This window comes from Saccopteryx bilineata, chromosome 1 (genome assembly GCF_036850765.1).
Source record: "Saccopteryx bilineata isolate mSacBil1 chromosome 1, mSacBil1_pri_phased_curated, whole genome shotgun sequence".
NCBI classification, from domain to species: Eukaryota; Metazoa; Chordata; class Mammalia; order Chiroptera; family Emballonuridae; genus Saccopteryx; species Saccopteryx bilineata.
This window is the reverse complement of record NC_089490.1, coordinates 395,086,883-395,111,495: the sequence shown is the minus strand read 5'-3', so window position 1 is coordinate 395,111,495 and position 24,613 is coordinate 395,086,883. Positions and strand designations below refer to the sequence as shown.

At 44.6% G+C, this 24,613-nt stretch overlaps 1 protein-coding gene across 3 annotated transcripts; it reads left to right on the top strand.

The window, feature by feature from the left end:
* The first annotated feature begins 12 nt into the window (after nucleotides 1-12).
* On the top strand, nucleotides 13-23,804 carry CPSF7 (cleavage and polyadenylation specific factor 7). 3 transcript variants are annotated; one of them, XM_066251660.1, is made up of 10 exons: nucleotides 13-137; nucleotides 748-856; nucleotides 8,273-8,491; nucleotides 9,321-9,424; nucleotides 9,696-9,868; nucleotides 13,215-13,629; nucleotides 14,119-14,237; nucleotides 16,624-16,792; nucleotides 17,239-17,406; nucleotides 21,869-23,804. In XM_066251660.1, the coding sequence occupies exons 2-9, from the start codon at nucleotides 803-805 to the stop codon at nucleotides 17,399-17,401; spliced, it is 1,416 nt and encodes a 471-aa protein (XP_066107757.1). In that variant the 5' UTR covers nucleotides 13-137; nucleotides 748-802; the 3' UTR covers nucleotides 17,402-17,406; nucleotides 21,869-23,804. The 3 variants fall into 3 exon arrangements, with proteins under 3 accessions (XP_066107757.1, XP_066107759.1, XP_066107760.1); XM_066251662.1 differs by having other exon boundaries at nucleotides 14-137; nucleotides 9,696-9,841; XM_066251663.1 differs by having other exon boundaries at nucleotides 63-210.
* Nucleotides 23,805-24,613: the final 809 nt, after the last annotated feature.

Sequence of the window (24,613 nt, the reverse complement as noted above, 5' to 3'; positions counted from 1 at the left end):
CCCTGCGTATGGCGGAAGTGGCTGTGCGTATGACGCCCGTGGCTGAATAGGGGGGGGAAGGCGGGATCTGGGGGCCGAGAGCGGTTCGCGCGCTTCGGGCCTAGTCCGGACTCGCCGCCTCCGCCGCCATATTCCCGGTAACGGGGGCGCGCGGCCGGGGGCCGGCTGGGCCGGAAGAGGGCTCGGGGCCTGCGCTGAGGCTGGGAGGGGGTCGGTTGAGTTAAGGGCAGCCCGAGTCGGCGGACGGAGGGAGGCGCGGGCCTTTGTGGGAGGGGGCCGAGGGCACTGGGCCGGGTCTGCGGGGAGGGAGCGGGGCGGGCCTAGCTGGGGGCAAGGACTGGGGCTGGGTGGGGGCGGCTGGAGCTCCGCGACCCGCGGGGACTCTGGCTGGGTCGCCTTGGGGCCTAGACAGGTGGGCCATGCTGGGGCTGCGGGTTTTGCCTCGGGCGTTCGCAGCGCCGTCCGAGGGCCCCTCGGCGCAGAGGCCTGGACTTCGCCGCCGCGCCACAGCCAGCCGCGGCGCAGCTCGGCTCCGGCCCGAGGGTGATGGGTAGCGAGCCCCGCGAGCCTGAGCGGCCTGGGAGAGCGAGGGGCGGCGCGAGGCCGGGGGCGGGGCGGAGCGGGTGGGGCTGAACCTGGGCTGCCGGCAGGCTGCGTCTTTGGAGATGGAAGGTTGGCAACCATTACCCTCCTTCCGACCCGGGACCCACATGCCATCTAACCCTTGCCTCTTTCTGGATATCGCAGTGGCATCTTTCTTACTTTGTCCGTTTTTCGGGCTCGCGATCTGCCCTCCGGAGCCATGTCAGAAGGAGTGGACTTGATTGATATATACGCCGACGAGGAGTTCAATCAGGTGAGGGGTCATGGAGAGCACTGGGATTTTCCTGGATCAGCTGAGGAATCACTTCCAGCATACTTGAGGTGGTTCCAAGTTATGCCAGTCCTTGAGGATTTGCTAGGCCTGAACACGCCTCTGTCTTGTCTAAAATTGTTCCTCTAGCATAGACGTTCAAGACTTCTGACCATTCTGCTTTATGTTAATACAAGCCTCCACGCTTAATTTTAAAGGCTTTGATTTAAGAGCAAATAAAAATCAGGTTTATGGAACGGTTAATCAACCTGTGGAATGTAACTGCCCCAGGAAGCCAAAAGTTGGATGCCCGTCCTTTCAAAGACTAACCACTTATAAGTCCGAATTATGTTTGCTGTAATATTTATGAGAACAATGTTAATACCGGTTTCTTCCTGATTCTTTCAAACTGCAGCTGGAAAATGTTGTCAGTCCCCTCGCCCATAAGGCACTGCGAAGGCACAGTAAAAAGATACTCTAACACTTAACTTTAGTGCCGTTCTGATTGTTTCACATCTTCTATAATTAGCTTGACTCCAGTCTTAAGTCCATAGGCATTTTCGTGTAATACATTTTATAGATGAATCTAATTGGGGGATGACGGGAGAGATAAAAGTTTTGGACAAACCAGTTAAAAAGCAAGCGTAGACCTACCTGTGTGCCCTAAGTTGGATTTGCTGGTGCCTTTCACTTTCTGTTATGTCAAGGACCGTTATACAAGGATTTCCCTTGAAACAGAATCTCATATACAGTTTGTTTCTGAGCTCTTGGGGTCGTATCTCAAGAATGTTCCAAAGTTTCTTTAAAACTTAATAATATCTTGCCTGGATTGTTTTCAGCACCATTCTACTTGAGTAAGTGGGTTTTTCCCGTTGGCATCTTTTAATGGATGTATATTAGGACTTGGAGAAAGGATAAAACAAACCAGAGAAGGGAGGTACACTGCTTGAACTCTGATTAATATGAGGCAACAGAAGAGGTTGAAATACATGCTGTTTCTTCCACTTGACATAAGTTTACATTAAAAAAAAACTTTAATGCACTATGCCTTTTTAACATGGAGCTTTTAAAACACAAAATTAGAATAGTGTAATGACCTTGTACCCATTATACAGCTTCACAGGTTAACTAGATGCATCTATATGTGACTGTTGATTGACTTAAATACATGAAAAAAAAATTTTTAAGTGAGAATGGGGGGGTAGTGAGACCTCTCCTGCATGCACCCTAAGATCCACCAGCACCCTGTCTAGGCCTGATGCGAGAGTACCAAGCTATTTTTAGCACCTGATGCTTGGACCAACCTAACTGTCTTCAGTGCCCAGGGACACGCTTGAACCAATGAAGCCACTGGCTGTGGGAGAGAAAGAGGGAGAGAAGCAGATGGTCCCTTCTCCTGTGTGCCTTGACTGGGGATTGAATCTCAGATGTTCATATGGGCCGAAGCTCTATCCACTTAGCCACCGGCCAGGGCCAAAAGTTTCTTTTTTTTAATTTCAAACAAGTCAAACATTTATGGATAAGAAGAAAGGTTTAATATATTAGTTAAAAACCATTTATTTCTGGAGATTTTCATGTTACCTTGAATCAGACTTTTACTACTTTTCAGCAAGCTATGGTTTGTTAGTTTTTTAGCTACAAGATAGCAACAAGACTCCCTTGGTGGAGTTGGCTCTCTTCTATAGGTGGATACAAGCACTTCTTTGGAAAATGGGCAAAACAGGGGCCTTGACTACTATTGGTCTAGCCACATTTTGGTCTAACAGTGAGATTTCATTATTATTATTTTTTATTTCATTATTTTTTAAGATTTTACTTATTGATTTTAGAGACAGAGGGAGTGAGATCATAGTTGCTTCACTTTAGTTGTTTATTGGTTGCTTCTCGTATGTGCCCTTACTGGGCAAGCCTGGGGTTTTAAACCAGTGACCTCAGTGTTTCAGGTCAACGTTCTATCCACTGCGCCACTATAGGTCAGGTGAGATTTTATTATTTCTTAAGCAGTATAAGTTGTAGGTCATGGACAAGACACAGGCCTTGTCCAGAGGTCACTGCTTTGTCAGAGTAGAAGTCATTGGCTTCAACAATTTGAATCCTCTGGTCTCTTGTTAAAAAGGATTTTTAAATGGATCTGAAATAGGTCAAAGATGGGGTGTGGGATCGAGTAAAAATTTATACCAAACAGGCAATATTTGATGCTTAGCGAGTTGAAGAAAGAATAGATTTTGAATGTCTTGTAGAAATTTGGGCCTGACCAGGCAGTGGCGCAGTGGATAAAGAGTCAGACTGGGATGTGGAGAACCCAGGTTCAAGACCCCGAGGTCGCCAGCTTGAGCCCAAGGTCGCTGGCTCGAGCAAGGGGTCACTTGGTCTGCTGTAGCCCCCCGGTCAAGGCACATATGAGAAATCAATCAATGAACAACTAAGGAATTACAACAAAGAATTGATGTTTCTCATCTCTCTCCCTTCCTGTCTGTCTGTTCCTATCTGTCCCTCTCTCTGACTCTCGCTGTCTCTCCCACAAAAAAAAAAAAAAAAGGTTGGGGGAGAAGTACTTTTTGCCCCCTCATCAGTGAGTTAATTTTTGGTAAGGCTGGTTTTAGTGGAATTTGGAGGCTGCTAAAGCTATGATAAAAGCTTTGTTTGGCTAGGATTGTTAGAAGCAGGCTTAGACTGAAGGCACTCAAGACAGTGCTTTAGAATGTTTTAAGAATGTTATTGATTCACCCCAAACTGACCCATGCACAAAAATTCCGTCACGTGTACTTTGCTCCCCAGGGAAAACTGCATTTCCTAGATGGGACCCTATGGGGCTGACTCTCTGGTCTCTTACATGTGCTGTAAAGGCCTTTAGAGCTACTTTACTCCGTTACATAGGGAGTTTGAGACTCACAGCTGCTCTCTTGGCCAGGGGAGAACTCCGTAACAGCAACTGAGAGGTGGTTGCCTCTCTCCTGAGTGTTTTGCCTCTGTTCCTTGTGCAAGATAGGTAGGCACTTTGCACGGTCTGCCCAGTTCTCTTCCATCAACAAGTGTTGATTGAGTTACTTCTGTTTGCTAGGCACTGTGATGGGCCTGGTGAGGTAAAGGGGGGAAAAAGCATTCATGTGCTCAGAAGAGATGTTCTGGTGGTTGAGGGCAATTCTCAGTGACCGGAGGAGGCTGTGGACTGAGAACTGTGCAGATGGTAATTATAAAACCAAAAGTTTTAGCTTTGTTTATAATTAAAAGAAACATTATCAACTATGTTGTCTTGAGAAAAATAAATCCTAGAATTTTCCCCCTCAGATATCAGGGAAAGAGGCCTGGAGGTAAGCATGCAGGTGAGGAATTGTTATATAAATTCAAAATTCTCCAAGTTCTCTTGTTAACCAAGAAACTTCATGACACAGTCACAGTTCTATGCTGTGAAACACAAACTTCTTTGTGAGATAGTCATTGAGTATAAAATACATACTTTTTAAGTAAAATATTTTTTGTTTTGTTTTGATTTTTTCTTTTTTTTTGTTTTTCCTTTAAGTAAAATTTTTATTCACTTAATTTGTAGAATTAGGTTTTGCCTTAACCTAATCCATCACTGCATAAATCATCAGTTTATTTGGTAATCAGAAAAACTTCAGGCCCTTACCTGCTTTTTGTCTTACCAAAGGAAGAAATAAAATGAATTGGTATTAGCTGGTTTAAATCTGAACACAAATTGATACTTTGTTTCTTCAATAAAATTTTACCTCAACACAATCCTCAATAGGCCTGCCCTGTGCATTAGAGCAGTTCCCATCAGCTGCTTTGAACAGAGGCTCTGTATCTCCCAGACACCGTTTGAATCTTGTGACCATTTTGCACTGAATTCTTCTGTGTTTCTTAGGTAATCCATACAGTAGGGTCTTCCAGGATTGAGTCTATCATTCTAAGGTACTTGAAAGAGTAAATGGTTTGCGTAGGCTTATGCTGTGGGGGCTTCCTGGTGATGCATTTGCTCCCTCAGCTGTCCAAGTCTGCATGTTAATTTGGTATCCAATTATCAGTGATAATTTTCTTTTTATTGACTGATTTTAGGGAGAGAGACAGAGGGGTAGGGCATTCATTTGTTGTTCCACTTAATTGTGCATTCATTGTTCACTTCCCACTTGTGTCCTGACCGGGGATTGAACCCACAAGCTTGGTGTTTCCAGATGACGCTCTAACCAACCAAGCTAGCCAGCCAGGGCCATCAGTGGTAATTTTTATGAGACACACATCTCTGAATCACAGATACTGCATGAAAGGAATCCCAGTTTGATTTCACTGACTAGCCAAGGTGATGTTTTTCCGTATTCCCTTTAAGTTCCATGTCAAAATCCTTGATTTAAAAAAATTAAAAAAGCAACCTGGTGTGAAGTAGTGCTCTCCAAGATTAGATCATTGGAGAGGACCAAGCGCTTTCTCTACCTTGAACCTCAAGGGTAAATCACCATAGCTGGTATGTGAATAAATAAGTGACTTATCTAGAGTTGCATTCGTTTGAAACATAAGGGCTATGAAATATTTTACACACAACCTGCTTGTCAAGTTAATCCTAGCTTTGTTTACACCATATTTAATTTATTATCCACCCTGCACTGTTAGCCTCTGTTCTTTACACACTCACCCATTTTTATGCAAGATCTTTATAGGTTTGCCTACCTAGAACAGTCTTCCATTGCTTATTTGCCTTCATGATTCATTTATTGCTTCTCATGCATGTCTTTTTTTTTTTTTTTTTTTTTTAATTTTTATTTTTTGTATTTTTCTGAAGCTGGAAACGGGGAGAGACAGTCAGACAGACTCCCGCATGCGCCCGACCGGGATCCACCCGACACGCCCACCAGGGGCGAGGCTCTGCCCACCAGGGGGCGATGCTCTGCCCCTCCGGGGGCGTCGCTCTGCCGCGACCAGAGCCACTCTAGCGCCTGGGGCAGAGGCCAAGGAGCCATCCCCAGCGCCCGGGCCATCTTTTGCTCCAATGGGGCCTTGGCTGCGGGAGGGGAAGAGAGAGACAGAGAGGAAGGAGGGGGGGCGGGGGTGGAGAAGCAAATGGGCGCTTCTCCTATGTGCCCTGGCTGGGAATCGAACCTGGGTCCCCCGCACGCCAGGCCGACGCTCTACCGCTGAGCCAACCAGCCAGGGCCTCATGCATGTCTTGATGGAAACCAGTGACCTCTTGTTCAAGCCAGTGACCATGGAATCATGTCGATGATCCCGTACTGGTGACCTTGGGGTTTTGAACCTGGGACATCAGCATATCAGGTCAACTCGATCCACTGTGCTACCACTAGTCTTGTTTTTAAGCTGCCCCTAAAAAATTTCTCTTTTTGCCGTTCTCTTTCTGACATTTTTACAAGTTTTAAACTCCTCCCTTGTGGGGTTTCTTAGAATAGTCATGACCTTTGGAATTACTTCTATGCCTTAGAATAGTGGTCGGCAAACTCATTAGTCAGCAGAGCCAAATATCAACAGTACAACAATTGAAATTTCTTTTGGGGGCCAAATTTTTAAACTTAAACTGTATAGGTAGATACATTGCTTATTGAGGTAGCGCTCATACGTGGTATTTTGTGGAAGAGCCACACTCAAGGGTCCAAAGAGCCACATGTGGATTGCCAGCTGCAGTTTGCCGACCAGGGCCTTAAGAAGTAGAATCCTTTCCCCTTTACTAGCAAAACAATCCAGTAATATGTTTGTATGCATGTTCTTCCGTTATACTTCAGGTAAGCTGAGAAACTAAAAGATTGTTTCCAAAAGTTTGTGATGGGATGTAGGTCTATGAATGAATTTTGTAGTGAGTCTCTCCTCTCTAGTTTCACTTTGGAATGAGCAGTGCTTGTGATGGTATTGAAGGGGAGAAGGTCATTGGAGCTTCCTGTCCTAAGTTCTTTAGAGGTGGAAATGACTCTTCAGGGCACTCGACAAGTTATCTAATGTAGGTCTTTCCTTTATTCCTCTTTTAAAAAGCCAACAATGACATGAATGAGCTGTGGTGCCCCTAAAACACTTTGACTTCTCCCTGTCTCTGTTATATTGGCACCATCTTATCTTTAGCATTGTCTGAATGTTAAGAGTTTCAGCTGAGAAAAAGACTTGAGCTAATGACATTGCAAAATCTGAAACATGAAGGTCCCTCGATAGTAGTTCTTGTGGTTTCAGGATTTTTGGTACATAGCATTAGTGAGCTCGGGCTTCTGTAACAAAACTAAGTAGGGTGGCTTTTGAACTTCGGATATTTATTTCTCGTAGTTCTGGAGTTTAGAAGGTCAAAATCAGGTTTGGGGTCTGGTGAGGGCCCTCTTCTGGGTTGTAGACTGGCAGTTTCTTATGTTCTCATGTGACGGAGAGCAGAGGAGACCAAGCAGTCTCACTTAACTCTTGTAAGGGCACTAATCTCATATATGAGAGCTTCACCCTCAAGACCTCATTTAATCCTAATTACCTCCCAAAGGCCCCACCTCCTGATACCATCACATTGTGGAGTAGAGTTTCAACATATGCGGGGGGGGGGGCACAAATATTCAGTCCATGCACTATTATATCACAGGCAAAAGTTATCTTTTGAATATTTTCCAGAATAAACATTTATATTGTGAGCGCTCACTGTGACATAGTTTATGATAAGGGAACGTCTCCTGTTTCCTGACCCTTGTATTGTAGAGAACTTTTCATTGTTTATCAGTAAACTTCTCTGGTATTGCTCATAGCTGTCTCTTATTTGGGTTGTGATAATATTGGATCTCCATGTCACTTGAGAACTTAGTAAGGGAAAATCCCCCAGAATTATTACCTTCCCTTTTATTTGTTAAAATGTTTCTTTGATGGATATTGGAAAAATGGGATTGTGTACTATGAGTTTTAGCTTCCCTAAATCATTTGTGTAAATCAAATAATTTAAACCTACATCTCCCTTTTTTTGCATTTTGTTTCTCATTTTAACATGCCTTTCCCCTGCTTTCTATTTCTGAATAAATATACTTTTTCTTATTAAATAGAATAGTTTTATGTAACTCTTGATTTTGAAAATGCATAAGATAGAAATGAAGTGTTCATTAGTGTATCTGAGATGTGGTCTTTAGAAGCTAACCTCATTGATAACAGTAATAAATGCATCTCTATGCGTTCTTAGTTTACATTGTAATTTTATCATCACGTGCCTTTAATTCTCACAGGTGACTGGAGCTAGAAACGTTGCAGACTAGTAACAGGGTCTTGGGAGAAAAACCTACATGGACATGATTAAGGGAAATAGTTTTAAATGAGGAAGTTTTCCTTACCTAGTTTCCTAGAGTAGGACATGGAAGTTTAGTACGTTTTATAAAGTACCTGGCTATGGATTCTAAGAAAACTAGAATGAAATAGAATGAACACATGAAAGGTTTGCAAACCCACCTTTGCCGACGCCTCATCTCTTAGGACCCAGAGTTCAACAATACAGATCAGATTGACCTGTATGATGACGTGTTGACAGCCACCTCACAGCCCTCAGATGACAGAAGCAGCAGCACTGAGCCACCTCCTCCTGTTCGCCAGGAGCCATCTCCCAAGCCCAATAACAAGACCCCTGCAATTCTGTACACCTACAGTGGCCTGCGTAATAGGCGAGCTGCCGTTTATGTGGGCAGCTTCTCCTGGGTGAGCATGGGTAACCAAAAAGGCTTATGGGAGGGCTGGAGGGAGAGCACTGGGAGGTGATGGCATTTTCAAAAACCGATGTTGCACTGTTTTGTGCTCTGATGGGGTTGGATTTCTTTTTCCTGGGATCAGGTTGGATTGATCTCTGAAAGAGAACTATCCTGAGGACGTTCTGGTGCCGAAGAAAGCAATGATTGAGTGGGTAGTTGCTTTTTCTGCCATCTTGTTACCACCCCTGACCCTGGGGCTTTATGTCTAGCAGGGTCATCTGTGGGATGAGATTTCAGAGTGAATACCTTGAACTCTTGGTGGTCATTAGATGGTCCTGTGATAATGATGGGTGACAGGGATCAAAGACCTTGATAGCTCTAGTACACTTGGGGTAGGTGGTGATTGTTGTTCTGCAAGTTATTGTGTGACATGTTTTGGGGCTGGTAGGGGGGTGTTTTCTAAAATAGGAAGTGTATATACTGAGGGGAAAGTTCCCGACAATGGGAACTGTCATATCTGTAATTAAAAGCTGCTAATAATCAGTGTTTGAACTGATGACCAGCCAGCCCAAATGGCTGTCAAAGTTACAATAGGTTTTAATATTCTTAGTCTCTAAAGATGGGGATTATGGAGAGGTGGGTGGTTTTGGAGTTCTGTGTGGCTGAGGACAGTAAGAAAAGCCTGCACTAAGTGACACATTGATGGGCTTGTGGGTTTCCTATGGGAGGTCACGGCTGGGACTAGAATCCTAGGTTCGGGGGAAGGGTTTGGGACATTCTGGGTTGGAGGGGCGGGGTAGCTCCTGACATGTCTTCCTTTTCCATCCTGCCGGCCCCAGTGGACCACAGACCAGCAGCTGATCCAGGTTATCCGCTCCATCGGAGTCTATGATGTGGTGGAGCTGAAATTTGCAGAGAATCGAGCAAATGGCCAGTCCAAAGGGTGAGGTCTGGATTGGAGAAGCCCCTTTTAGTTTGTAACCGTTGAGATAACCGGTCTGCACTTTATTTTGAAGTAGGGAGATTATAGATTGACACAATTTTGTTTTGTGTGTGTGAACATGGGTGTGCGCACGTGTGTGCATGTGTTTAATAATAGGAAGATATCTTTTGCTTTACCAGTTTCACCAAAAGTGAAAGAGAACTTCTTTGTTCCTCTCTGTGTAGTAGATCTCACTCACTTTTTTCCTCGTTTTTAATTTTTCTTTCTCAAGGTATGCTGAGGTGGTGGTAGCCTCTGAAAACTCTGTCCACAAATTGTTGGAACTCTTGCCAGGAAAAGTTCTTAATGGAGAAAAAGTAGACGTGAGGCCAGCCAACAGGCAGAACCTGTCACAATTTGAGGCACAGGCTCGGAAACGTGAGTGCGTCCGAGTCCCAAGAGGGGGTACGTGGAGACCATCTGTATGAAGGGGGGAAGTCTGGATTTGTTTTCTGTGGTGTAGGCTCAGCCTACAGCGTGGAGGAATTTCAGGGTGGTAGTGGTTGTGGGTGGTGGCATGATCAGTAGGTTGGCCCAAACAAGGCTTGAGTACAAGAACACTGCTGGGAGTCGGATAGGTTCAGGTTATAGTTTGAGTCTGCCACGAAGTCACATGACCTTGGCCAAGTCACTTTTCTCTTGGGCTTATTTCCTCATCTGAACTGGAAAGGTGATGTTTAAAGTTCCTGTCCCTTGTACATTGTGTGTTTCTATTTTTAAAAATCGGTGTATAGTGAATAGACTTAATTGTAGGAGTACTTGTCTATACATTGAGGAGCCACTTTAAAATGTAAGTAAGCATATAAAGATGGCTGTAATAGTGTCCTAAACCTAGATTTGAAGGGTGCCCTGTACGGAGTTAACCAAAAGAAGTGCTGGAGAATGACAATTCAACAATATTTCTCCATCATTATCCAGGGATGCCTTTTCAGTAACTGAGTATTTTAGTCTGCTTGGCAACTAGGTACTTTCCATTATTAAAGAAAGCTGCATCCTACTACCTTAGCTCAACACTGGTGTCCCTTAAGTGCACCTTACTTCTTTCTGTAACTGATTTGGTTTCCTAGCTAGGCTTTTCTACTGGGAAGAGAGTGTACTGACCAGCCAACACAAGTATTCCAGTCTTCTTGGCAGTTATAGTCCTCACTGTAAATTAATAAATTGGCATTCTGGTTTATGACTCAGACTGTTGTGAGTTTGGTTAGTGGTAGTCAGTATCTAGGGTTTAATCTCCCATAGGTGAACTGTTGAAATGGAGTTTCTGAACCTGTGAAACCTGAGGACCAGACCTGGGATTGTCCTGGTCTCACAATGTGCAGCCACCCTACACGGCCCTGCCTGAAACCGCCAACTGCCTTTACTTTTACTGTAGCAGGAAGTTTGGGGGATTGGCAAAGGTCCTCTCAAAATAGTGCCTTGTATTGATTGGGTGTTCTGCTGGGAAACTGTTGATTGATTGAAGGTAGAAATATGGCCACTTTGCTCTTATATACGAGCATTTGTTCTTATAACTATAAGAGCCTAGATGGATGTGGTGTGAGCTCCTGTGGCTCTGCGTTAGAAAGCACACACTTTTCTTCCTTGCAGCTTAAATTTTCAAGTTCTCTGTTTTAGAGTCTTCCTATAATTCAGCCTTCTTTAGACTTTCTTAAGATACATAATTTCACAGCTGCATCATGGGTAACGTCCTTACCTGCACTTGGCTGTTTTCTCTTGGTGTTGCCTTTCCTTACTGAATTGGTGGTGGTGACGGAGTGGTGTTTTTCTGCTATGTCCTGTTGATGGACTTGACCTCTGTTAATTCATAAAGTATAGCAGTGGACTTCATTTGCTTAAAAAATGGTTGTTTTTCTTGGGTTTTGTATCCATAGATACAAAACAGAACTTTGCTGACAAAATAACAGCTGGGAAGGAGGCTAACTTTCAGACGAGATCGGGCGCGTTCAGGGCGGTATGGCCGTAGACAAGGAGGCTAACTTTCAAAGATAACACTCACTGCCTGACCTGTGGTGGCACAGTAGGTAAAGTGTTGACCTGGAACGCTGAGGTCACCGGTTCGAAACCCCAGGCTTGCCTGGTCAAGGCACATATAAGAGTTGATGCTTTCTGCTCCTCCCCCCTTCTCTCTCTCTCTCTGTCTCCTCTCTCTAAAATGAATAAATAAAATCTAAAAAAAAAGAAAAAGAATAAAAGCAATTAAAAAAAGGATAACACTCACTAATTCCACTTTCTTCCGTTTGAGAGAACTTGGAGAAGAAGCAAATTGTCAAGTGTTTGAGATGTGAAAAGTGAGACAGTGCTGTGATAGCATTGGTGATACACTTCAGTATAGAAACCATAGTGGTTACCAGGGTGATACTTCTACCTTATGCTTTAATCAGGAGTTGGGGTTTACTAACAAGTTTTAGTTTAAGGAGCACTCTTTCTCTCCACACTTGTTTGCTAATGGCATCTTTTTTTTTTTTTTTTTTTTTTTTTTTTAAGCAAGCAAGAGAGGGACAGACAGACAGGAAGGGAAATGAGAAGCATCAACTCATAGATGTGGTGCCTTAGTTCATTGATTACTCTCATAGGTGCCTTGACTGGAGGGCTCAAACTGGTGACCTTAGGGTTTCGAACCTGAGTCCTCAGCATCCCAGGCTTACATGCTATCTACTGCACCACGGCCTGCCTGTTCAGGCAGCATCATTCTACACTGCTCACAAAAATTAGGCGATATTTTATTGCTTCATTTTGAAATATCCCCTAATTTTTGTAAGCAATATACTTCCAAGACTCCCAAGGCCATGTGATCGTTTCCTTCTGTTGGATTCCACGTTAATCATGTTTAGAGTAGACTACTGGGGAGAGGGAACAAATTTAACCCAGTGGCTGACAGTGTTCGAGTCATGTTTCTGGCTGTATACAAACTTGTTTTGAGCCCCTGTTGTGTGCAAGACCATACTAGTGTGCTGTGATGGTGTTCTGGTATGCTGCCCTGTTGAGAACATTTGGGCCATTGAAATGTAGTGGGAGTTCCCTGATTTGAGGCATGTTTTGTACCAAGTTTTTGCCGGGAGTCCCTGCTGTCAGCTGTGTGCCATCTGCTCATTGTGTGGGCACATCTCTTGACTTATCTTCCACTTTCTTTTTTTTCCTCTCAATCTCTAATCTTTCTACTCTGTTATGTGCCTCTTTTCCATCATGGGTTTATATATGGGTGGAGGAGCTGTCATACATCCCAGGCCCTTCCCTCTCTCCTCCCAGATTCCCTAGTCACAGTGCCTCAGCAAAGAGAACATTCCAGGTGTACAGCAGGATAGAGAAGGTCACCTAGTTCCAGTCTTAGGAGAGAAGCCCTCGGCTCTTTTATCAGGGGACATGGGATTTCAAATCCGATTGAATCCAACTGAAGAGTTACATACATACTTCAACACTGTCATTTTCTCATGGGTTATTGGGATCCTTCTGCACTTAAAAATATAAAACAAATCTAAGGACTAGTAAAGTGATTCACTGAGAGTTCTGGATAAAGAACATTCTTTGACATATAGAATTTAAGGTAGTATTGCTTTCTGGGTTTATGTCTTAACTAAGTTGCCCCTGACCTTTTTCTCTCAGGCCAAAGGAAAGACAGTAGATGATTTTACCTTCCTTTTTAGCTGCCTGTTAACGTCCTCAGTGTGGTACCAGATGACTTGCTGAAGGATGAACTGCTCCAGTGGGTGTGCCTAAAACCTGGGTAGTAACAGTTGTTTTTTTTGCTTCCTAGGAATACCTCCACGGGCTCACTCCCGAGAGTCCAGTGATTCTGCTGATGGACGGGCCACACCCTCCGAGAACCTTGTACCCTCATCTTCCCGAGTGGATAAGCCCCCCAGCGTGCTACCCTACTTCAACCGCCCTCCTTCAGCCCTTCCCCTGATGGGCCTGCCCCCACCTCCAATTCCACCCCCCCCACCTCTCTCCTCAAGCTTTGGGGTCCCTCCTCCTCCTCCTGGCATCCACTACCAGCATCTTATGCCCCCTCCTCCTCGATTACCTCCTCATCTGGCTGTACCACCCCCTGGGGCCATTCCACCTGCCCTTCACCTCAATCCAGCCTTCTTCCCCCCACCAAATGCTACAGTGGGGCCTCCACCAGATACATACATGAAGGCCTCAGCCCCCTATAACCACCATGGCAGGTAAGGACTACCTTGTTTATTTCGCTCTGAGCCAGTGTAGTAGGGTAGACGGGGAAGCATATTTTCCTGGAGGAAGAAACTGAGCGCTGAATTCTTGTGTTTTCCCTTGTGGAAACTGTTGTCATAGTGTTGAGTCTTGGGAAATACTTATCTGTTAGATAATGATTTCATTTAGTGTTTCGTTTGCAACTTAACTTCTTGACCCAAACCAGGTCTTTCATATCTCTTTTTAAGGGGCTTGAATAAAATGAGTACCATTAGTGCTGTCAGGGAGACTGTGAATGTCTAGCGCTGTTGTTGGGTCATGTCAAAATTACAAAAGCATATGACATAAATCCTGTACTTGAAGAGAACATGAACACACAGAAGGTTTGAACAGGCGGAGAACCATTTAAGAAATACAGGAGAACATAATTAAGTAACATGGTGTAGCACATAGTAAAGATAATGAGGAGCGTGGCGGTCAGGAGTGGTATTATTTCTGTGCAGCCGAGATTCGGGCCCTCCGCCCTCTACGGTGAGTGAAGCAGAATTTGAAGAGATCATGAAGCGAAACAGAGCAATTTCCAGCAGTGCCATTTCCAAAGCGGTATCTGGAGCCAGTGCAGGTACCTCACCCTTAACCTTTGCTGCCTTCTCTTGGCCTTTAGTCTTTCCATTGGTTTTTCATTTTTCCATGCTTTGCCATTTCCGTTGTCAAGAAATTCAACAAGATAAAGTTGGAGCACAGTTAGATCCTCAAGAGTGGCAAGTATTGAAAAGCAATATGTAACCTAATGTTTTGGCTTTTGGGACTCTAGTGGCTCATGTCTAGACCTGCCCCATGAAAACCAATCTAATCCCTAGTATATAAATAAAATCATTTCGTTGTGGTGTTTGTTCTAGAATAAAATTCCTGCCACATGGAGATCTTGACCTCAGTGGATCTAGTGTCTTATGGGGTGAATCCAGTGCCCAGTGTAGACACTGGGTTGTTAGGAGATCATGGTTTGATATGGAATCTGATTCCATCGGGGTGTCTAGAGAGAGCTGGTGGCCTCCATGTAGCCTACCCTAGAAAGAGGCGAGTCTGTTGAGTGTCATAATATGGCAGTCGATGCTTTTATAGCTGACTTTGCCCTGCTGTTAGTTTTAAGTAGGCAGAATCAGAAGTCATGACTGAGAGCCCCAGGCACAGAATCTTCAGCTTCTAAGAGAAGAAGGTATAGGAAGTTTCAGAGTTCTGGTCCAAGTTTCACTTGATGACATTAATCATATTCACTTACTTCCTGTGAGTTTCCCACATGAATGTAAATGTAAACTGTCAGATCTCCAAGTTAACCCTAAATATTACCCTGAGTTTTCTGAAATTTCTCAGGTTGGCTGCAAAATATGGACCCACAGAGTAGGTTACAGACTGGAAGTGTATATATTCTTTTTTTTTTCATCCAGAAACTCTTCATTGGCATCTGAATAAACCTTTTTAAATTAAAAAGTAATCTGTGCTCATTGAAGCAAGCCAAATATACAGAAGACTATAATGAAAATAATCATTGCTTTTCACCAATTTCTTCACACCGAAATGATCAAAGACCCAATCTCTGTTGCCCTCCATTTTTGTTGTTCTCATTCTAGTCATTCAAACAACAAATATTTATTGGATGCTTAGAAAATAGGCAAAAAATTTCCTCCCCTGGCAGAGCTGGTGTCCTGAACTCCTCCACAGTTTCTGTTTTATTCTTATTGCCTGGACAGTGGAAGCTGCCAGTCCACAATCACTGAACCCTTGTCTGGTTTCATGCTTTCCCTTAATGCTCCTAACTTAGCTTGGAAAAGCTTTGTGTAAGTACCCACCCTGCGACCACTATCCCTGCTGGGTATTGCTCAGAGCTGGAGAATGAAGGGGCTAATTCTTGATGGCAGCATGGTAAAATAAATGAAAATTTTAAATATACATATGTATATGTATACATGTGTATATGCTGCATGCATGTTTTAGATATATTTTACATATATGTATGCACACACCTGATTATAGATTTAAAATAATATAGTCAAAATTATGCAGTGTTAATAAAGTTCTCTACTCAAGGACCACTTACAAATCCACCTTTTACAATTTCATGTGTCTCCTCCAGGTTTTTTTTTCTGTGTATATAGAAACATATAATTTTGATTGTTTTTACAATAATGAAATAATATTTTGTAACTTTTTGAACTAATATGTTCTAGACATATATCATGTGTAAATAATACCTACCATTTATTGAGTCCTTGCTGTGTGCCTCGCACTGTGCCAAGTGCTTTACATAGATTCCCTTGTTTACATACAGCTTAACCTTGTGCTTTACAACCATGTAGTGTTCTGTAGAACCACTGTTCTATAATTATATAGCCAGACTCTACTGGAAGAATTTAAGATTGTTTCCAATTCTTTAATACAACAAACATTGCTGAAACAAACATGGTTAAACTTAAGTAGTTGTGAATAGAAGTAGAAAATTTTTTAAATTCCTGGGTCAAAAGTAAATGCACTATTTAATTTCTTTTTTCTTTTTTAATTTATTTATTGATATTTAGAGAGAGAGGAAGGGAGAGAGAAAGAGAAACATTGATTTGTTGTTCCACTTATCGATGCATTCATTCATTGGTTGATTCTTGTATGTGACCTGACCAGGGATCGAACCCGCAACCTTGGCGTATTGGGATGATGCTCTAACCAATTGAGTTACCCGGCCAGGATGCACATTGTTTATTTTAATGGATGCTGTTGAACAGCCCTCAGACAGTGACACACCAGTTTATACCTCCACTAACAATATCTTAGAACATCTGTGATTCCAGACCATTGGAATAGAGGTGCCATCCAGTTTTATACTTGTCACTTCTGCCTTGACTGTTTCACTGTGGTTCTGTGGGACAGCTAGTTACCCTCGGTTTGTGTCCTCCTGAGTTATCCTTTTGGTCCAGTTACTGCCTCTGCTCATCCTTGGCCTTTCCCATCCATCCCATCAGGGGATTACAGCGACGCGATTGAGACGCTGCTCACAGCCATTGCTGTTATCAAACAGTCCCGGGTCGCCAACGATGAGCGTTGCCGAGTCCTCATCTCCTCTCTTAAGGACTGTCTTCATGGCATTGAAGCCAAGTCTTACAGTGTGGGTGCCAGTGGGAGCTCGTCTAGGTGAGTTGAGGATTGCTTCCGCGGCCTTCCAGCCCTGAGCAGTGCTCCTCCTAGGATCGGCAGGGGGAGGAAGGGAGCCCAGGTCTCCGGGAGGGACCTGGCTGAATGCCTTCAAGGGGAAGAAATTAACCTGATATTGACAGTAATACATGTTGTAATGTCTAATCTGTGTTGGGTGGGGCAGTAGGCTGGCTTATTCAGGAAAAAAGACAGACATGTGGCTAAGAACATGGGTTTTAGAGCCATGCATGCTTGAATTGGAATCCCAGTTCTGTTACTGTTTTCCCAAAAACGACTAATCCTCAAAAAGCTAACATCCAGAGGCAGTGGGTCTGTAATAGAGCAGTAGAAGGCTGGTCTAGACAAATACTAGGAGACACGAAAACACAACACTTGGGAGGGAATGACATAGATCCTCTGAGCGAGGCTGAAGGCTCTTTCTATAGGAAAAGACATCGGTCCCGAGAGAGGTCACCTAGCCGGTCCCGGGAGAGCAGCAGGAGGCACCGGGACCTGCTTCACAATGAAGATCGGCACGATGATTACTTCCAAGAAAGGAACCGAGAGCACGAGAGACACCGGGATAGAGAGCGGGACCGGCACCACTGAGAAAGGTGGGACGAGGCCCTTCCTGGCTGGCGGATGATCTTTTCATGAAAGAAAAGTCACTGATAGTGAAGATTCTCTCTCTCTTTTTAGAGCGAATAAGGGGAGTGGATTGATTTATGTAGGTAACTGAAAATTCAAGAGGGCAGATTTCCTGATTGTCAGGAGTCTCACCCTGAGATGGACCTGAGATGATGCTATTTTTGTTGGTTTCTTGGCTGCCTTGCCCCGGCATCTGAGACAGCAGGCATAATGGCTAGGGCACAGTGTCTGCGGGCAGTACCAGGGTGTGAATCCCACCCCTGCGGCCGGCCGTATTACTCTCTGTTCCACAGTTCCTCACTTTATAAAGGAAGGTAATAAAAGCAGCTGATTTACTATGTAAACACAGTAAATTAAAGTCAATAAAAAATTAACAAACAAAAAACCCCAGCTGATTCATTAGATTGCTGAGGATTCGGTGACATCATCCCTAGGTAGTACCTGTCATAGTAAGTCCTCAGTAAGCGATAGCTATGTTGTCAGCATTGTTCTACATTAACCTCACCCACCTTTCAAGGAAAAAATCAGGGAAATTTACCAATACAGGAGAGTAAGACCATTGCTTACTTGTTTGTTTTCATGATGCACCATTAGTGATTGTAAGAATTCATCTCTTAAAAATATTTTGAAAATCAGGATACTTTAGTCAGAAGGAAGCTGATCTGGAAAAAATATTTTTAATTGCTTTAGAAGCTGTAGAGGATACGTCAGTGGAAGGATGTATTTGTTTTAGAAAGAAAACTTATTGAAGCAAGTGTGTGTGTGTGTGTGTGTGTGTGTGTGTGTGTGTGTTTATAAGCAAAACAAAAGCCGGTGAGTTGGTGGGGCATGTTGTCAGGTAATTGAAGAGTTAGGCTGGGCTCGATCCGGGGCTTCTGCTCGGTTTTCCTTCCCAGCTCGGCAATCCTAGCCGAAAGAAGGCTCCCGGCAGAGATTGTTTCTAGTATGTAAGCAAGTAAGAGGAGATCTTTAAAAGTAGCCTGGAGTCTGGCGGGGACAGACTCTTTGTGGTTCCTGAAGGCTACTGCATGATCCAGGTGACTTTGGGATCTCTTCTCATTTGTGTGGTTTTCCATCAAGTGCATTATGAAAATGCCCTTGTTATATTCCTGCGTGGTGGGTCTCATGGTAATTGAGAAGGAGAATGAGGAGGAAGAAGAGTTGTTTGGTGTCTTTGGATGGGTAGATGGATGACTGGATGAAGAAGGGAAAGGAAATGCTCAAATTACAGTCTTTGCGACCCACCTTCACTTGAGTAGTTAACGAACCTGAACCGCGTGTCACTATTCCTGGTGGCTTTGCTCCTAAAAGCCTGAGATGTTAGCTGTCCTTTTGCTTCATTTATTCTGCCTGTAAATGGAACCGTTTCTCCCATTATGAGGATGATTCATTTTGGATAACTGGAAAATTCCTGTAACCCACTAGTTTCCAGAAAACTTTGCCATTTGGCTGGTGCAGGCCTATGACAAGATGAGGAAAATGAACTCTGAGGCAGATTTTCCAATTCTCCAATTTTTCTTATGTTGATTATTCTATCCAAATAATAATTTAGTCCAAGAGAACTGAATCAGACACCCTAAAAGTGTTAATTTCTCATATTCTTATCCTAGCAAATTTTAATTCCATCTGCAGTTACCAAGTTGTGACTTAGGAGATTTCATGTTGGGGAGAGGGTGCATGGGCCTCGTTTATCTCAATGTTGCAGGCTCTATGTACATACCTTTTAGTTGGACAGTAACAGTACTTGTATTGCATGGACAGTGTTCTCTGAGAGCACGGGTGTGTTGCATTGGGCGGCAGCAGCAGATCAGCACCCATCTTCCCTCAGGATAGGCACCACCTCTGTGGCCTCAGGTCTGATTGGCCCACAGCAGGGCTTATTTGGCTTCTGTCTGCATTCAAACATCATCACCAAAATGGAGTCCATACTCTTTTAAGAATTGGATGCTATGTTTTTTTTCTCTTGATGCACTAGTTTTCCTCTGCATCTTCTCACGTAGGGACAGTTCCTAAAGTACATCTCTTTCAGGGTATATGTGTATATGCTTTGGAGTTTGAGGATATTCTTTTTTGTTTGTTTGTTTTAATGAGCGGAATGGAGATAGACTCTCACGTGTGCCCCAACCAGGATCCACCCAGCAACCCCCTTCTGGGCCTGATGCTCGAATCAGCCGAGCTATCCTCAGCATCCAGGGCTTATGTTGGAACCAGTTGAGCCACTGGCTTCGAGGGGAAGAGAGAAAGAAGGGGGAAAGGATGGGGGAAAGAAGCAGATGGTCACTTCTCATGTGTGTGCTGACTGGGAATCGAACCCAGGACATCCATATGCTGGGTCAACATGCAATCCACTGAGCCAACTGGCAAGGGCCAGAGGATAGTTTTTTTCTTTTTTAAGGATATTCTTAAATAATCAGTTGCTTTGACTTTTTCTAGTTCTCAGCTATTGTCTCATTGTTTTAGGACCTTCTCCTACTTGAAATACAGTCATTTGCACCTCATTCCTATCTTCCTGGTCCAATGAAAACAGCTTTCTGCTCAGTTGTGATCCAATGCAAAGATTCAGAAACCCAAATGGTGTGGAACCGAGACAGCATTGAGGGCATCCGTTTTCCATATAGAAACTGAGATGAAGCCTACCCCCATGGGTGTTTAGAGGAGCCAGAAGGTAGAGGCCACCACTGATTCTGAGGCTGCCATGAGACAGCATTGAGGGCATTCGTTTTACATATAGAAACTGAGATGAAGCCTACCCCCATGGGTGTTTAGAGGAGCCGGAAGGTAGAGGCCACCACTGATTCTGAGGCTGCTGTGCCGGAACAGTGGCACTTCAGAGTGGAGAAGGATCACATGGTTTGTGGGTGTTGGTTTTCTTGGGTAGCTCCTTAAATGTACAGCCGTGCATACATAAAAGGTGAGCATGTGGTGTGGGCTTTGTTGCCAGTTTGGGTGTTCTTAGAAATCCTAAGTCTATTTAATCCCTCGTTTTCCGTTTAGCTAGTAATTCTGTTTCATGTGGCCAGGCTGGCCCAGCCGTTCCCCGCAGGTCAGTATTGCAACATCGGAACAAGGGCTGAGTGGGCTAGGGACCTTAAGTTAGGGAAAGAGTGACAAATGGCTTAACAATGTCTTGCTATTCAATAAAAGTTCTTAACTGCTTTTTAAGTTTCTTGGATGGTAACTACTGGTTCTTTTCTTTTACTTCCGTGCCCTACTTTCCTGTCTGGCCTGGCCAGACCACTGCTGCTTGGAGATAGTGTGCTCTTGGTCCCTCACCCACAGTTGTCATCTGGGGAAAGACTTAAAAAGTTTACTGAGTTTTAGTACAACTTAGAACATCTCTGACTTTATGTGCGTGTATGTGACTTGCACACACATGTACTCATGTTTGAATTGTGTTTTAATGAGGGCCTCTTTAAAAGAAGAAAAAGTTTAGTTTGAGTGATGAACACAGCACAATCAACAGTTCAGATGCTATAGAGATGTTCACCTGAAACCTTTGTATTCTTATTGATCAATGTCACCCCTTTAAATTTAATTTCTAAGTTAAAAAAAAGAAGGAAAAGAAAAATATTTAGGAGTTTACTGTGTACGTACGTCCTCCTCGCCAGGGCCTCTTGGGTGTTTGCGGGTTAATGGATTTGGTTATGTACACATGTGTTTTCTCACCATCACACCTCCCATTTCCAGATTGTTTCCCCTTCCCTCAAGGTAAGCTATGACCTGCTCAAAATAGATTATCTGAACTACTATTTAAACTTAGTGTGTTCTAACAACTTTTCTTGAAATGTTGTAGTTTCCATATTTTTCTAGCCCAAGTCTTTTAGTCCAGCTGCTTTGATACCTCATTTCATGGTCTGTTTTCCCCACAATGTTGGGTTTTTTCCAAGTGAAAGGAGGGGAGATGGACAAATTCCCCACATGTACCCCAGCTGGGATCCACCAGGCAACCCCCATCTGGGGCTGATGCTCAGATCAGCCAAACTGTACTCAGCGCCCAGGGTTGATGCTCAAACCAGTCGAGACACTGGCTTTGAGAGGGGAATAGAGAAGGGGAAAGGGAGGGGAATAGAGGAGCAGATGGTCGCTTCTTGTGTGTGCCCTGACCAGTGGTCAAACCCGGGATGTCTGTACACTGGGCTGATGCTCTGTCCACTGAGACAATCAACCAGCCCCCCACCCCCAAACTTAAAGTAAGCTGTCACTGCTTTTCTCTCTTCTGTAGCTTCTCCAGCCAGTCCCTCACTTCTCACAGTGCCAGATACTCCCAGGCAGTCCTGCTTGCTTGCTTTTACTTTCCCAGGCTTGTATTCCGTCTGTATCCCCTACCTCATATGTTGTAACTTTAGAGAATGCCATGTAATTCATTTCAGTCCGTGTGAGTCAGAAAGTAACCTTAATTCGTGCTCTCTTCTGATGTTCTTGTTGCAGGGGTCTGGTTGGAAGCACGTGTGTTTAATGGACTTGCATCTCCTCACCTTGACCAGGACTAAAGGACGAAGGCCCCACCCCCCCCTCCCTCCAGACCCCTGCCCTCCAGACACCCAGGGACACCCTCTGCCTACAGGACTGGAGAGTGCCTGCAGCCCTCCCAGCCCCACCCCCGTTTGCCAGGGAGAGAGCCTAAAGACTCGGTGTGCTTGGGAGGGAAGGCTGACAGGAAGAAAAGATGTCCAGGCCCCTGGTCTCCATAGAGAATGGTGCTTTGTTCAAGGAAACAAGAGTTTCTGATTCTCCAGGAGCAGTTCAGTGGTGAGGTTGATGGGAAGTCTTCCTTCTCAAAGAAACTGAACCCTTCGTGTGGGATCTAGGAGAGTGACTGGGTGTGCCAAATATGCCCAGGGCCCTGTCCTCGGCACTCAATCTGATGGGGCCACGAGGGTCCAGACCCTTGCTAACATACCACTTTAACTCCTTCACCTTCCCAGCCCTTTGAGGAGGGACCATGAGGACAGAAATTTCCTTAAGAAAAGCTTCTTTTATTCTTGCTTTTCCCTCTTACATATTGACGGTTTGTTTCCCTGACCTCCCAGAGGGCTGAGTCCTCACAGCTCCGGCTGCCCAGCCTCAGTGGACTCGCCCGCCCTAAGCAGAGGCGGCCTACGAGGCTGCTTTCTGTTGGGGAGCCCTGCAGAGCCAGTCGCTACCCTCTGCTGCTTCTGCTTGGTTGCAGCTTGGAATAAACAGCTCTACTAGGTGTTCCCTTCCCCCAGGGCTTTGCCATGTCACAGTGGAGCCCTTCCCCCAAGAGTGCTGCTTCCTTGTTTTAGAGGAAGGTACTGCCATTGGGAGGGTGGGGACATCGGACCTCAGCACTGAAGAACCCTTGTGAAGTACCAGGAGTGGGGGAGGCGCAAGTGTGGCAGGATACAACCTACTCCCATAGGCTTTTCTGTTTTCAGGTTTGATGTAAGCACGGGCTTGCGTTCCCCAGGTACTAGTTTTACTTATTGTGGGATAACGGGCACTCGGAGACAGGTAAAGGTCACAAATTTGACGTCTTTCCACCTTTTGACTCTTGACTTAATAGCTGTCCTTGCTCTGCCTGGAGGTACTTCCTGCCTCTGATAAGGAGCAGGGAAGAAGTGGAGCCTGACTTGAATGCGCTCAGCATTCTAAGGACCACCGCTCTAGGGGCCATTTTTCACACAGGCATATGGAATTGCTTTTCCTGTAACATCTAAATTGTGGTGTTCTTGTTGCTGAGGGAAGCAGCAGCAACAGGTCCTGCAGTGCCCGTGGGGCAGTGGATGCTATTTGTGTATGCATCTACAGGGCACATGACATCGACACGAGAAGAGACGTGGCATGTGAGATACAGGGTCATTGGGGACCTATCTGGCTCGAAGGGGAGAGACTGAATTGGACTGAACCCTTCCTTGTCCCTGCACGTTTCTGAGATAGCCCTCAGTCACTGAGGGAGTCCCCCAGGGTTGGAGAGGCACATTCCCTTGGGACAGAGGCTACAGGTGTGTAGCTCCTTTCTCCCCTGTCCCAAATCCCCTTCCCTCCTCCACTTCAGAACATGGCACCCCGCCCAACTGGCCAAGTGTTAAGTGATGCGCTTATCCTCAAGAGCAGCTCCGGGTGTCTTTTTAAAATGTAGGAAAAACCAAGTAAGGTGACAGTGTAAAGAAAAATATATAGAGAATACCAGAAAAGCCGTTTACCCGGAGAATTTTTTTCTCCCCACTTTGTTTTGTTTTTACTCAATGACACAATTTTTAGTTTTATTTCCTGATAGCAAAAGGAAAGAAAAAAAAACCCCAACCCTCAAAAGGCCAAGGCCCTGTCCCCCTGTTGTCGGTGATTTGTTTGTCTTTCTGATAGGTTGAAAATTGTGTAATAAACTTGATGACACTGTCAATCTTTTATACTGCATTGTATTTTTTTCCTTTTGTAACAAAGTATTTTTAAATAATAAATGGGGTGTGAGCTGTGTCATGGATTCTGCATTGAATAGATTTGTTGAGGTGTGTGGGGCATGGGCTGACAGGCTGCAGGATGGCAGCAAAACCTGACGCTGAGCTGGAGTCGTGTGTAGTTTGTGGTTGCCAGTGGTACCCCGAGGAGGCCTCTCGTGCTCACCTGCGGAAGTGCCCCTTGAGGCTGAGCTTGAATCCTTAGCTACCTAAGCAGTCTGGTTAGAGAAAAATTCCAAGTCGTCCTTTCACCAAGACTGACTCTCAGAATAAATGTCCTGCCTGTACAGTCCCGACAAGATGTCAAGTTCAGAAAGGGAAGACACCTCTATTAGGAGTAGGAAGGTAAGATTGCTAGTGCCTACTTCCAGCTATTGATCTGACCCTGCACGAGCAACGGAGCCTTGGTCTCTTCTTCGTCTGTAAAATGGAAAAGAGCTGTTCTGCCTTCCACACAGGATGTGTTTTAAGAACCAGAGATAAATGAACATGTGTAAACTGAACTGAGGAAGTGCAGATCAGAAGTGATCCTGGGATCCCAGAAGGCTGGCTTTTTAAAAAGCCAGGTGAACAAGACAGTTATATGATAAGGTGAACCAGAGACCAGATATATCCTGTGCATTGGGACCAGTAAAGGCAAAATCTATAAAAACAAGTGACCTTTCTTAAAAATAAGGGGAATTGCCTGACCAGGTGGTGGCACAGTGGATAGAGCATCAAACTGGGACTCGGAGGACCCAGCCAGGCTCAAAAC

Coding starts and splice junctions, on each gene's coding strand:
- CPSF7 (XM_066251660.1), top strand. CDS start 803: ATGTCAGAAGGAGTGGACTTGATTGATATATACGCCGACGAGGAGTTC. Junction 13,630..14,118: donor CCCTATAACCACCATGGCAG/GTAAGGACTACC, acceptor ATTTCTGTGCAG/CCGAGATTCGGGCCCTCCGC. Junction 14,238..16,623: donor GGTATCTGGAGCCAGTGCAG/GTACCTCACCCT, acceptor CCATCCCATCAG/GGGATTACAGCGACGCGATT.